General features: G+C 40.2%; 1 protein-coding gene across 1 annotated transcript in view; it reads right to left on the bottom strand.

Annotated features, from left to right (window-relative positions):
* The window catches only part of LOC126262824 (uncharacterized), a 64814-nt gene extending 54987 nt beyond the window's left edge, over positions 1 to 9827 (bottom strand). The window contains exon 1 of the mRNA XM_049959672.1: positions 9703 to 9827. Within this exon, the coding sequence (XP_049815629.1) occupies positions 9703 to 9747 (45 nt within the window). The 5' untranslated portion in view covers positions 9748 to 9827. The remainder of the gene's footprint in view (positions 1 to 9702) is intronic.
* Between the last annotated feature and the right edge of the window lie 4952 nt (positions 9828 to 14779).

Raw genomic sequence — 14779 nt, 5'->3', positions numbered from 1 at the left:
ATATTTTTATTAATTCAACTGTGAGAGAATTTAAAGATTTAGATTAACAGTAAAGTACAAATAAAAATAATATCTCCACAATGGAATCGGAGAACTTTAATTTGACAAATGTTCATGGACGCGTCACCGATTCTGATAATAGTGACGTAAATGATGACGCAATTAGTTTTTCAGCACAGCATAATGTAGAAGTAAATACAGTTCAATTGCACTCGACGGGGATTAACAATAACGAACCACTTGCAAATGAAACCTTGTACACAGTCGATGAAGCATCGATTACCAGATCAGATGAAAATATTTCGCGTGAAATCAGTGAACCTAGCCCGGTTTCGATTCAATCAGATCGTGGTAGAGAAACAATGGCTACAAATAATGGCATAAATACAAACACACAAGCTCCGTCAGTTACGCTCGAGGCATTATATAGTCTGATGTCAAACGTGTGCGAGCAATTATCTGATTTAAAGATCAGTCACAACACAACGAACACAAAACTGGCGAATCTAGAGATCAGTCACAACACAACAAACACAAACATGGAAATTGGGTTCCAACAGCAGTTTTCAAGTGTAAACACGCAATTTGAAAATATGCACAAACATTTTGATCAACGCTTAAATAAACTCACCAATGAAATCGATCAAAAGATCGAAGACAAAGTCATCAAAACAGTCAATAGTGCATACAATGTATTGGCAAATGATTTAGAAAAGAAATTGTCAGATCTTACAAACAAACAGGAACAGGAACTGTCAGAAATCTTAGAAACACACAATCAAACACAAATGGTACAAAAAGATATACATGAAAACGTACAGACTATTCAATTAAATTTAACTAGAGTACAGTCCGCATGTGAAGAAATACCTGACCAAGTTAATAAAGTTAACGAAGAAGTCGGTCTTCTGAAACAGGAGACTGGACGTATCAAGGCGGACATTATCAAAATAAATGAAACTTTAGAAACCGTTAATGTAAATGAATCAATAACTGACCGGGAAACAAAACTTTTTGAAAAATTAGATAATGAAATCAAAGTAGTCGAGGACAGAATACGCAAGGAAATTGCTGGTAGACTGAATGTTTCAAATGACTTGCCTACGTCAAGCAGCAGGCAGCGCGACACTTATTCGCCCGTGCCAGATTACGATGTCAATAACGCAAAACATCACGCGCCCAGTCCGGCATATGTGCACGCACCGGCGCAGGCAAACAATGGCTATTCGCCAAACGCGGTGCTGCAACAGGCAGTAGGCGTGTCGCCTTGCATCTCGACGATTCTAGTCGATGAGAGCCTGTTGAAACATAGACAGTTTCCAGTTTTCTCCACAGAATCCAGAAAAACTCATCCAGTCGTATTTGTAAGAGCATTTAAAAATGTCTTACCAAGAAACTGGACTGAGGCACAGAAGATTAGATATGTAGTAGGCTTCACACAAGGCGACGCACTTTTGTGGGCCACAGACATGGCTGAACAGTGCGTCACCTACGAACAATTTGAACGAGCTTTCTTGGAGAAATATTGGTCTGCTGGGGTCCAAGAAAGACTGCGACGTGAGGTATTCAACCCACAACCGTTCAACCTAAAAAACGGCGGGTTGAGAAAGTATTTCGAAAAGTATTTGAATAAGACGCGCTATTGGAACAATCCAATACCGCACGTAGATGTTCTCAAAATTCTGAAAAACAGACTACCCGCGAACTTACGCGAAAAATTGGTAACCATACCGGAGAACGACCTTGAATACTTTCTTTCCGTGCTTGACTCAATTGATCTAATATACGAAGAAGAGCCGAGCACAAGTAATCGGAATGAACACTCCGTAACCAATCAAAACAACGGTAACGGGAATCATTTTAATGGCAATGGACAAAACCAACACAGTTGGCATCCGTATGCGACAAGGCCAAATAATGGAAACTGGAATTACGGAAATCGGAGGAATTCGGCGCCACAGAGACGTGAAGACCGAAGGTATAGTACAGATCACGGTCCACGCCGGTATGGAAATGATAGAAATCACGTGAATGATTGGTCAGGCCCGCGTGATGAAAGGCGGCACACAAATGAAAATTACAATAGTTACGGTAATAGAAATGACAGACCAAGGAGGAATAGCGACGGCCGGTCGCAAGAAAATGTTGCACGCAGCGGTCCGGAAACTAATTGGCGACAGAATAACCACTCAGTACACTTCGTAGAGGAAACGGACAGTAATGAAGCGACGCCGTTGTCTCCCCCGGTAAACAACAATCGGTCGCAATGAGCCCCCACCGGCCGACCGATTTGACAACAGGGGGCACAAACAAGCACACATTACATCTTAGACAATTATTTTTAAGATATGATCAGGATGCGACCGTAGAAGATGATCTATGTGAAGAAGAGATGAAAGCACCGGACAAGGTAAGTGACCTCGTGCAGGCTGTAGTAACAACAAAAAGATAAGAAAGGTTACAGTATTTAACATTGGACAGGAAGTACTATTACATACCCACCCAAAATCCTCTAAAATTAAGGCATTAAACAAAAAGTGGCAGTTGTTGTATGATGGCCCTTTCATTATAATAGACAAACCTCACCCAGGATGTTATCTGTTAGGTAACACACGAACGGGCAAGGTGAAAGGGTTATACCCCCACAAGGATATCAAGGAATTTTTTCATTAAAGGTTATATGTTATTTTAGCAAAATTGAAATTATACAACCTTGGATCACATAGTAAAATTGCTGTCATTAACCTAAGAAACTTGCGAACAACTGGGGGCATATGCCAGCTTAAAAAAGCATATTTAACCAAACCTAATGAAACATGTGTTACTGTGAGTCTTAACACTATAAAATAAACCATACGGTACTTTTGTAGTCTAACTCAGTTATTTAAGAGAGGGGAACAAAGACAAATTAGCGCGAAGGTCAGAGTTTGTTCGCTTGAGACGAGCAACAAACCACACGTCGAAGTTGCAATCCAACGCTCAGCTAATGAGCACGTGATAGCTGCATGTCAAGACGAGGTCATTGGCCGCGCTGTAGGCAGCGAGCCGGGGAGAAATCTTCCCCCCTTCCCTGTCCGATCAGCTGAGCGTATACAAAGCGCGAAGGCGCATGCGCAGTCGAGTCCAGACGACACGTGACTCATATTACACGATGGCGGCTATCACGAATAATGTTCACCAACAATGCAGAGTTTTCCCCGCGCCTACATTCCAGTCGTGGTACGTAAGCGCGCATGCGCGGAACGTTTAAAAGTTTTGAGACCATGCTTACTATGAGACACAGAGACGAAATCCATTCAAAAACAAGAAAGAAAACGGTACACAAGTCTTGTAAATAGTAACTTAGAAAAATTAATTATAAGCTGGTACTACGTAATAAAAGTGAACATACAAGTACATACTGGTCATGGACGGTATTGTAATATTATATTATACTGAGTAAAAATCTTAGCTTGTACGGAAGGAGAAAGAAAACAAAACAAAAAAAAAAATAATGCAGATATATAACCGAAAGAAGGCTATGTACACGCGAGAACAACACACAATTACATATAGGGAAAAAGCAGCAAAGAGGAAATCAAAGAGATAACGCATACATTTACATTACACAGTAGCTAGCGATTTTCAGAATGAACAACAAGGCAAACGCGGAAATTTTTGTGACTAAGGAAGAGAATGACACAAGCTTTAAAATAGGAAAATAATAAACAGATCTATGCAACGTGAGTAACGAACTGAATCGCCCTTAAAACAAATACCTAGGCTTTTTAGAGGGAGAAACACATTAACGTTAGGAAACACCTGAAGCACTCAGCAAACAACTTTGTAGAATATATAAGCTATACACGAGGGTACATGTACGAAAGCTAAAGTGTAAAGGAGGAAAATAGGGAATGTTGCGCATTAATGGACTGTAAGGCAGTTATGTATGTAAGAAGAAATATTTAGTTGTAAGTATTATTAGTATAAGGGACGATGCTCAGCACACCCTGAATTATTTTGGAATATTGAGGGAATGGTGCAGGGTACCGAGAAAGGGCCCCACCAGCAAAGTGTATATTGTAGTGGTAGATGTTTTTTGTGTGTATAAACGTATGTATGAATGTGTGGAAGGCGAAAGAAGCTCTGTACATGTACGGAACCTAAACAACATAGAAGTTTTTAAGGAAAATTAAACACTAAGACAACCTCGTATAAACATGTATACCTAACGTCAAGAAATAACTTAATTAAAACCGTAAGACTCTACGAGTTTACGAGAAAATACGAAAAACCTGATACCCAGTGCAACATTAGCGATTCTTCACTCATGTATGCAGAAGGAAGGTATGAATTACTTTACACACTTGAAACATGAAATGATAAATCACGTCAAAATTATATCTTTCATACATATAACGATTTACAGTCACAAAGAATGAAAACGATATCGCCGCTATACGAGAAACAGGTAAGTAGCGTGATCGACGACCTGTAAGCAAAGGAATCGTCTATAAAATGAATTATGAACAGAAAACGTCATACAGAATATCATGCTGCACTGAAGCTATGAAAGTCTGATTATTCGTGTACATAGATTTTCATGACAACCGATGCATTAAAATGTCTGTATTTTTTCTCCCATGATAACACAAGACGCCTATAAGCGCACTTTAATTGAAGATGATACACGCACACAAGGGCGTGCCGCTATTATGAAACACTGTACATATTAATAGTAGCTACACCCTGAACTTCAAGATTTTATGTTTATATGTCCATGTTAATGTAGGAAATTTTATTAAGGTTAATGATTTACAAGCACACCAGAATGTGCTTACACAAAAAACACTGTACATATTAGGGTTATGCTGCATATAAATGATTATTTCGTGCATTTTCAGATTTTATACGCAAAAACCGTAGCATACACGTAGTCGTTGCCACTACCCTAAGTAGAAGGTAGAAAATTCCCTTCCCAAGCTTCAGTGGAGCGGCTACAGGTGTATTCTCTGCATGCTGATGCATGTCGTTGCGTATGAAGAATACGTAACGGAGGTAAACCTTAACATATACTCGAGTTCAAGAAGGAAAACAAAGGACTTGTTCCTTCTGATTAATGGAAAAATGTGTGTGTGTCAGTAAAATCCAAGACGAAGAAGCCACTTCGAGTGGTCAAAAATTTTTCAATTTTCGTCGATAGTTTTTTCCTGTAATTAATATAACCAATGTATTGTATGTGTTATTTGTTATTCAATTGTATGTGATGTATTTTGTATTTCATGCCAAGTCCCGTGACTTACAAATTATGTACATTGACCAGAAGTATTTAGGGAAATGAATCTCAGTACAATAGGTAAAAGGGGTTAATGCGAAGAAAAAAGTGAAGTGAAAAGAAAGTTTCGATCGCAATACTCGCGGTTAAAGTGGTGTGTGTAGAAATTAAAATTGTGCAAAGTAGTGCTACATTGCAAGTGTCAGCGAGCCTAAGCAAGTGACATCGAAAATTGAAGTCTGTATCGTCAAACGACCCATGTCGTCACAATAAGAAAAGACAATGCCAAACAAGTTTGACATGGTACGCTTCTTACCAGGAGCTGCATCGACGGGATCGTCCTCCGCCTCGCACATAGTGTGGTGTGTTCTTTGGGGCACATATTCCAATGTACCTCGTCGTATCCAGTCTAAGTACTGGAAGGAACTACAAAAAGCACACGCATACTGAGGTTCGGAAGTCTCGACGGTACCCGCACGTCGGTGTATATTCAGTGCACTGGTGCGCGCATTCAACCAACGTCGCCCGCTAACGGACGACCAAACAATCAGGCGCGCGTATCACACGCCCATATTCCAACACTGCGGATAGCGAACAAAGCTCGTCGCCCCAGAATAAATACAGAAAGCAAGACAAGGACTTAATTTTCACCTCTGATGAGGAAGGAAACATTTGTATGTAACGTTGTATTCATTGTATATTTTATTGTACAAACTTTACTACATGATGTCATTTTCTCAGTATTAACCAGAACTTTGTATATTAGGATAAAGGTTTGTAAATATTAGCATAAGTATACCAAAAAACTGACACACACTCAGAAATACCAAAGAATTCAAAGTGCCATGAAAATGAGACAATAAAAATGAAGTTTGTAAATAAAAGACCCCCAAACCTATCAATTGCAAGGTCGACTACTGTATCCTGTCAATCAAATAAAATTTTCTAGTGACAGTATACAGCAGGGGGGCAGTTGTAATGACACATTCCTATGCAGAGACATACAATATCTTAAAAGCTGCGCCAAAGATAAATTGAGAGGCATGTATATTATAATCTTTGTAAAGTTCACATTGGATTCTCTTTTGTTTGATACTCCAAGGAGCTAAGGGACACTTTCGATTGTTGCCTTGTGGAGGATGGACGTGATTTTTGGACTGTGCGGAAAGGCAGCCATATAGTTAGTAATTATGGTTTGTGCGACGAGCACAGCAAGTCTTATTGTGTTGTGAATAAAAAATAGTGAAAAGTATCGAAGTGTTACGAAAATTATTTATAGCGACGTAGCATTGTATTCCTTGGTTCCCACCGTCTTCGTGAAGTGAACCGATGCCGACTCATGATGGTACACACGGTCAACAAAGAGAAGAACATCGATGGCGACTAATGAATTAATATTGTGGCAGAAGGACTAATTCTACGTCTAAGGTGAGAACTCTGATTAAATCAACAATGACGTGGAATTTAAAAAGTAAAATGTTTTTTATTAATTTCGCCACACCTGCCCTTGTCTACAGAGTTCTCTATTGAAATTCTCTTCTTTCTTAGCTGTCACTGTCACTTTCAATTTCAGTCCTCTCGTCTTTCTTTATTCCTTCCAGTTCTTCTAATTAAACACGGTTTCAAGTGCTAAACTAATCAATATAATTATTAATGCTTCCGTTATTTTCTTCTTATTATTATTAGTGTTACTATTATTATTATTATAAATTGTCACCTTTTGTTAATAGTGGAAATTATTATTATTGAGTTCGTTATGTAATAACTAATTAATACCATTCTTAATTCTTTCATTATTTTATCATAATTATTAGTATCACTATTGTTATTATTATTAATGTGTATTTTTATTATTATTGTGATCGTTATGTAATAATTTTTGTGTGTGTTGTTCCTGGTCAGACGTAAGAGAGGGCTTTGAGGTTCTAATCTGGTCAGACTAAATAAGCAATAAATAAATAAAATAAATAGATATTAACCACAGGCTCACAGTACATATATGCACTTTTGAAATTAGCTGTCAACAATCGATCAATTGTAAGTATGACAATAACAGAAATATTCACAAGCACAACACCAGAAGGAAAACCGATCTGCATTTCCTTTGATGAGTCTAACTTTCTTACACAAAAGGGTGAAATATGCAGCTATAAAATTCTTTGACAATCTACCCAAGGAAACAAAAAATCTAACACATAACGAAAATGTGTTCAAACATAGATTAAAGAGCTTTCTCTTTAACAACTCTTTCTGTACTACAGAGAAATTCTTGAGTAGAGATAATTATTCATTAGAAAAACCTATAAATGACCAGAATGCAGTCATCATATAAATATTATTTTTATTTAGTTGTATATAAGGATTTAATCTTGTTTTGTTTCCACATTACAAATTATAATGTTTGTAATGACTTTGATATATGGTAAAAGCATCTAACTAACCAACTAACTCAATCACACGCTGTGGTCTGCAAATTTGTGTTCACAATCATAGCGCCAAGTAAAATACTGATAATGGTGAAAGCAAATTTCGATTTTATATTGTGTAAATTTTGATGTTGTAAGACTATATTACTATTATAGCTCTTAAATCAAAATATACATTATAATTTTCGGACTAATGCTTTTCAAGTGTTTATACTTCACTAAACTACAATTTCTTGGGTGTTAGGTTAAAGCGCTGCACTAAGTATTGATGTAAGCAAATTATTACTGTTATTATTAATAAAATCGTAGATATCTGTGGTACATTAAAGTAGGGGGCGACGGCAAGTTAAATTTGGTGGTAGTGGGGGTAAGGGGGAGGGACTTAGATCCTCCCCTTCTTGCTCCCAGAACTGAAACAGGAACCGCGCCTTGAAGGGGGAGGGGGAATTTGTGTGGTACTCGCACAGCATTGTGGGAAAAGTAAAAGCTGCATACATGTTGGTCGGTGTGCCAGACCAACAGTAGCTAATTTGGTTCACTTTGACTCCTTATGGCTCACCTCTCTGTTTCACAAGTTAGCGCTCTATGCACTGCACTATACGACCAGGTCGTGAATGTAGATGTTGTGTAAACTATAATAGATATAATCAGATTGGAATCGATGTGATCCCGTTATGGGCAGCGATGGTTGAATATGGGCACTGGAGAGAAGAACAGCAATCAAGCGCGAAATCCGTCGTTTTACTACAGCAGATCTAGATTTCAACTTCTACATAGCAGTCTTCAGTGCATATCACAGGTAATACTAGTCAAAAATGTCAAGCAGCAAACAACATTGGTGGTGCAGGGCGTACAAGAGTCTAACATGAACTCTACACTTTGAACTAATGACACCCATTGCTATATACAATGAAGATGACGATGTAATAGTTGAAATCTAGATATAATGTAATAAAACGACGGATTTAGCGCCGGCCGCTGTGGCCGAGCGGTTCTAGGCGCTTCAGTCTGGAACCGCGTGACTGATACTGTCGCACGTTCGTATCCTGCCGCATGGATGTGTGCGATGTCCTTAGGTTAGTTAAGTTTATGTAGTTCTAAGTTCTAGGGGACTGATGACCTCAGCAGTTAAGTCCCATAGTGCTCAGAGCCATTTTTTTGAACGAATTTCGCTATCGAAAGCTGTTTTTTTTTCTACATTGTCTATACTTGATGTTACTGTAAAGGGGATCACACTGTTGTAAAGTGCGCATGGTGCAAAGTTACGTGCCGGCCCGTGTGGCCGAGCGGTTCTAGGCGCTACAGTCTGGAACCGCGCGACCGCTACGGTCGCAGGTTCGAATCCTGCCTCGGGCGTGGATGTGTGTGATGTCCTTAGGTTAGTTCAAAGTTCTGGGAGACTGATGACCTCAGAAGTTAAGTCCCATATTGCTCAGAGCCATTTGATCGTTTTTTTTTTTTTTTTTTTTTTTGAAAATTACGTGGCATTTAGAAATGTTGTTATCCATGTTGCGTGGCACTTGACTACCGAGCACTACACAGGAGTTTTAATGCCATGCCAGAATGCCCAGTCTTGCGGCTGCGTTAACGAAAAAATGAGAGGGAAAGAAATGACACCTTTCTAACAGCGCCGGCCAAAAACCCGCCAAAGAAAATATGTAATACTATTGGGTTCTCGGCACGCCTGGTAGCAGCTTCATGGTTACTCCACTGTTGCTGACAGTCGCTGTGACAATGGCTACGTTACGTCACAATGTCACTTAGCTGCGGAGCAAAAAATGTGAACTCCGACCGAACAGGCCATGAAGAACCAACGGTACCGACCGGCCGCCGTGTCATCCTTTGCCCACAGGCTGCGGATTCGGAGGTATAAGTGGTCAGCACACAGCTCTCCCGGCCGTGTGTCAGTTATGAGACCGGAGCCGCTTCTTCTCAATCAAGTAGCTCCTCAGTTTGCCTCACAAGGGTTGAGTAGCTGCAGAACTATTAACTGGAAAACAACTGCGAATGTGGTCGGCTTACCTGGCCAGTGACGAGGCAAAGCAGAAAGGCGGCCGCCCAGCTCATGGCGCAGCCGTCAGCTCCGACACAACAGACGCCGGCCTCGAGGAGACTGGAGAAAGCCCCACTCCGTGGCCGGGCACCGACGTTGCGCAACCCACAGTCCCCGGCCTGTTCCAGTGGCCCAAGTGGGGAGCGGCAGGAGAATGTCGCACTTTCCAATGTTACGTCTTCCTTACCACATCCCCACGCACGCTCTCAAGCGTCACGTAGGCAACCTACCACGTACGCTCGTCACAAGGGTATCCGTCAGAGCAGAGACGGCGTGGAAGCATCTTTGGACGGCCGTGTCTCTCGAAATCAGGAGAGACAGAAGCCCTGCCAATACAGACAAATGGTTCAAATGGCTCTGAGCACTATGCGACCTAACTTCTGAGGTCATCAGTCGCCTGGAACTTAGAACTAATTAAACCTAACTAACCTAAGGACATCACACACATCCATGCCCAAGGCAGGGTTCGAACCTGCGACCATAGCTGGCGCTCGGCTCCAGACTGCAGCGCCTAGAACCGCACGGCCACTCCGGCCGGCTCCACAGACACAAAAATCAGGTGTCGACGTACTAATTTATCTTATTTGCTTATTTATCAGGTCCCGTTAGACTAGGGGAGTCGGAGCTATCTGGTTATGGAACGAGCTAGCGTTTAGCTTACAGAATGCTGATTAGAAGTTTTATAAACAGAAGAATGAAAGAAGTAATAAATCACGAAAGAAAGAGGAGAGAGTGTACGAATAAATATCATACACTATCTGAGTGTAATTATCCGGGCACCTATTCGGGGACATTAATAAAGGGTGAGTCCACCCTACGCCTATATGACGAACTCTGCTTGGCACACTTTCAACGAGGTGTATGAATGTCTATGAAAGAATGGTAGCCCACTCTTCCTCAAGAGCCGAAATATGGGAAGGTGTTTGACGCTGGTATGTGAGCGAGGTCGACGTTGTAACTCGGCACAATAATGCTGCACTGAATTCACGCCGGGACGCTGGGCACACTGTTAAGCGAATTCTTTACAGACGAATGGAAAAACTGATAGAAACCGACCTCGGGGAAGATCAGTTTGGATTCCGTAGAAATGTTGGAACACGTGAGGCAATACTGACACCACGACTTATCTTAGAAGAAAGATTAAGGAAAGGCAAACCTACGTTTCTAGCATTTGTAGACTTAGAGAAAGCTTTTGACAATGTTGATTGGAATACTCTCTTTCAAATTCTGAAGGTGGCAGGGGTGAAATACAGGGAGCGAAAGGCTATTTAAAATTTGTACAGAAAGCAGATGGCAGTTCTAAGAGTCGAGGGGTATGAAAAGGTAGCAGTGGTTGGGAAGGGAGTGAGACAGGGATGTACCCTATCCCCGATGTTATTCAATCTGTATATTGAGCAAGCAGTAAAGGAAACAAAAGAAAAATTCGGAGTAGGTATTAAAATCCATGGAGAAGAAATAAAAACTTTGAGGTTCGCCGATGACATTGTAATTCTGCTAGAGACAGCAAAGGACTTGGAAGAGCAGTTGAACAGAATGGACAGTGTCTTGAAAGGAGGGTATAAGATGAACATAAACAAAAGCAAAACGAGGATAATGGAATGTAGTCGAATTAAGTCGGGTGATGCTGAGGGAATTAGATTAGGAAATGAGACACTTAAAGTAGTAAAGGAGTTTTGCTATTTGGGGAGCAAAATAACTGATGATGGTCGAAGTAGAGAGGATATAAAATGTAGACTGGCAATGGCAAGGAAAGCGTTTCTGAAGAAGAAAAATTTGTTAACATCGAGTATAGATTTAAATGTCAGGAAGTCGTTTCTGAAAGTATTTGTATGGAGTGTAGTCATGTATGGAAGTGAAACGTGGACGATAAATAGTTTAAACAAGAAGAGAATAGATCGCGTAACTAATGAGGAGGTATTGAATAGAATTGGGGAGACGAGGAGATTGTGGCACAACTTAACTAGAAGAAGGGATCGGTTGGTAGGACATGTTCTGAGACATCGAGGGATCACCAATTTAGTATTGGAGGGCAGCGTGGAGGGTAAAAATCGAAGAGGGAGACCAAGAGATGAATACACTAAGCAGATTCAGAAGGATGTAGGTTGCAGTAGGTACTGGGAGCTGAAGAAGCATGCATAGGATAGAGTAGCATGGAGAGCTGCATCAAACCAGTCTCAGGACTGAAGACCACAACAACAACAATAACAACAACCCTCCGCATACCATTGGGCCACAGACGCTGCTTTATGACAGGGTGTATTGTCACGCTGATACAACAATCGTCTCCCAACTGTTCCTCTACGGCACACAGTACACAATACTGTAAAATGTGATCATATCCTTCCTCATTTAACGTTTTCTTAAGCGCCATAAGGGGACCACAAGAGACGCCCCCATACCACATCACCTCTTCTGTACTTCACTTTTCATACTACACATGATTGATTGGTTGATTTGTGGGAAGGGACCAAACAGCGAGGCCATCTGTCCCATCGGATTAGGGAAGGATGGGGTAGAAAGTCGGACGTGCCTTTTCAAAGAAACCATCCCGGTATTTGCCTGAAGGTATTTAGGGAAAGCACGGTAAATCAGGATGGCCGGACGCGGATTTGAATCGTCGTCCTCCCGAATGCGCGTCCAGTGTGCTAACCATCTCGCTCGATCACTACACATGATGGCAGGTAGCATTCTCCATCTGTAACCGCTCCTTCCATTGAAAATGTTCGTTGATGAAGTTCGTGCCCCGTCCAGCTAGCGGTAGAATGTGTACATACACACTGTCTGATGAGGAACGTTACAAAAGAAGTCTGTCCTGCTGCACTACATTCACACCGAGTGCGTATTAATTGTACCAGCCAGCTCAAATAACCACATGCTCCCCGACGTGCACGAGCACAGCTACACGCAGATACATACAAACTTCTGTTATTGCACTAATCATTGGTTACAGTCTATATACAGCAATAGCTTCTCCAGTAAAGTTTTCAGTTTACGTAAGCTAAACAGCCTGAATCAGTGCGATAACTTATACATATATGAGTCGCTTGGATGCAAAACTGTCCATGTCCACTTTTTAAAAAAATTGAGTTGGCAACTCTGGATTGTAGAGCATGACGTTTTACACATTGTTGAAATGCTATTTATGCTCAAAGCTCTCCATGTCCTATGGAAAACAGCTCACGAAAAGTGTGGTTAGATTCAAAACTGTCCATGTCCATCAGTAAGTTGGGTGCAAAACTTGCCTTGTCCCTTTTGACAAAACGCATTGAAAGCTGGGGTCGTGTGACTGTAATGCAAGATGGCTACCATAAGCATGTAAACATTGTACTTGTGTGGTCTCTTACAGCTGTTTATTCTGAAAGTTATACACATTCTCAGAATGCTATAAAAGTCCAAGGGGAGCCTAATTATAAATCTAAAATCAATCTACCAGTGTCCGTATGCAAACGTGCGGACACTTAGGACACATAAACTCGAGCTGTATTACGAACACGGTTGTTCCTATTAATGAAAAGAAACTGGAGGATGTTTCAAAACTCCTCGAGAAACACTGTGGTGAGTCCTGGAGGGAACGTGAATCCCTGTCGTGGTACATGACATTACTAGGTTCCAGCGGGTCAGGGGCATCAGTTGAATCAGAATGCCTAGCAGGAGAAGATGAAGACATTGTTCCAGATATGATGTATTAAGTGGATTGTAGTTTGTCAGTTTTTACACCATGTACCTTCAGAAATATTAAAAGAAATTAAAACTGAATACACAGTTTTATGTTCATCCCATATCCTCTCCTCATGTACAACTAGTCAGGTTCAAAACTGTCCATGTCCATTTCAGTTGCATGCAAAAGTGGCCATCTGCAAAGTCAGATGCAAAACTGCCCAAGTCCATTTTTATTTTGCTTATATCTTACATGGATTGAGTTCCTGATTTTTTTTCAATAGCCCAAATGGTTTTGTACTAATCCATACTTAAGTATACAACATAAAATGTAGGGCAATGTGTATTTACACAGTGAAAACAGTTTTTCCACTTTTTCTCAAAACCGGTTATGGAGGACATGGACAGTTTTGCATCTAGGCGACTCATATATATATATATATATATATATATATATATATATATATATATATATAATAAGCAGTGCTTATTAATCTGTGTCGTTGCACTGATAAAATGTTTCGTAATATTATTTGATTTGAAATAATGTCAAACACTGTAAATTCACGTTATGCTGGTTTATTATAGTCTAAGCACATCCTATCATCGTCTTAAAGAAGTAATCTTTCTCTAAGCTGGGTGGGATTAGTTACGTAAATTTCAGTCAAAGAGTTTGCAATAACATCCAAATTTCACCAGTTGCTGTAACGAAATCTAAGTATTTTCCCACAATTCGATACTAATATTCACTTCCTTTTTCGTTAAATTACCAGCAGTCTATCACTTTGGGACAAAGTTCAGTCTCTCATTGATAATAATCAATTTAAGACAAATTTCGGTTCTTTTCCTATCTTGACTTTACGTAATGATGTACTCAAACTTGCTGGTCTACCTATTTCAAGCTTAATGATGCTAGCATATCGCAAATCTCCAAAATGTAAAAACAACCTCGTATCGCCTACGTAGAAGAACATACGTTAAGTTACGACACGATCAAGTAAGCACCAGAAGCACATTAACAATGTATAACTTTTCTTCTGTATTCCACGGTGTCCTCAAAGAGTACTCACAAGGAGTATTCTTTGAGGTCACTTGTTCTACTCCGTGATCTGTAAGTATACAACTTTGCGATCTACTTTTACCTTAATTTGATACAAAAGGGATTCTATTTTAGTGTCTTTTGCAAAAATACTAAGTTACTTTATACTGGATTTCTTTTCTATTTGTTTTTACATTGTTTCTCTTCAGTATACTTGCTACTATTCAAGTGATGCTATCACAGTGCGACTTTGTTTTCTTTTTTTATGAAATTTGGATCTTGGGTTTGGGACTTGTATTGGGTTTTGGGTACTATTTTTATATTTTCATCTTTGCGTGCAAAGGAAGCGG

The sequence above is a fragment of the Schistocerca nitens genome, chromosome 6 (genome assembly GCF_023898315.1).
Source record: "Schistocerca nitens isolate TAMUIC-IGC-003100 chromosome 6, iqSchNite1.1, whole genome shotgun sequence".
Classification (NCBI taxonomy): domain Eukaryota; kingdom Metazoa; phylum Arthropoda; class Insecta; order Orthoptera; family Acrididae; genus Schistocerca; species Schistocerca nitens.
This window is presented reverse-complemented; position numbering and strand designations above follow the sequence as displayed.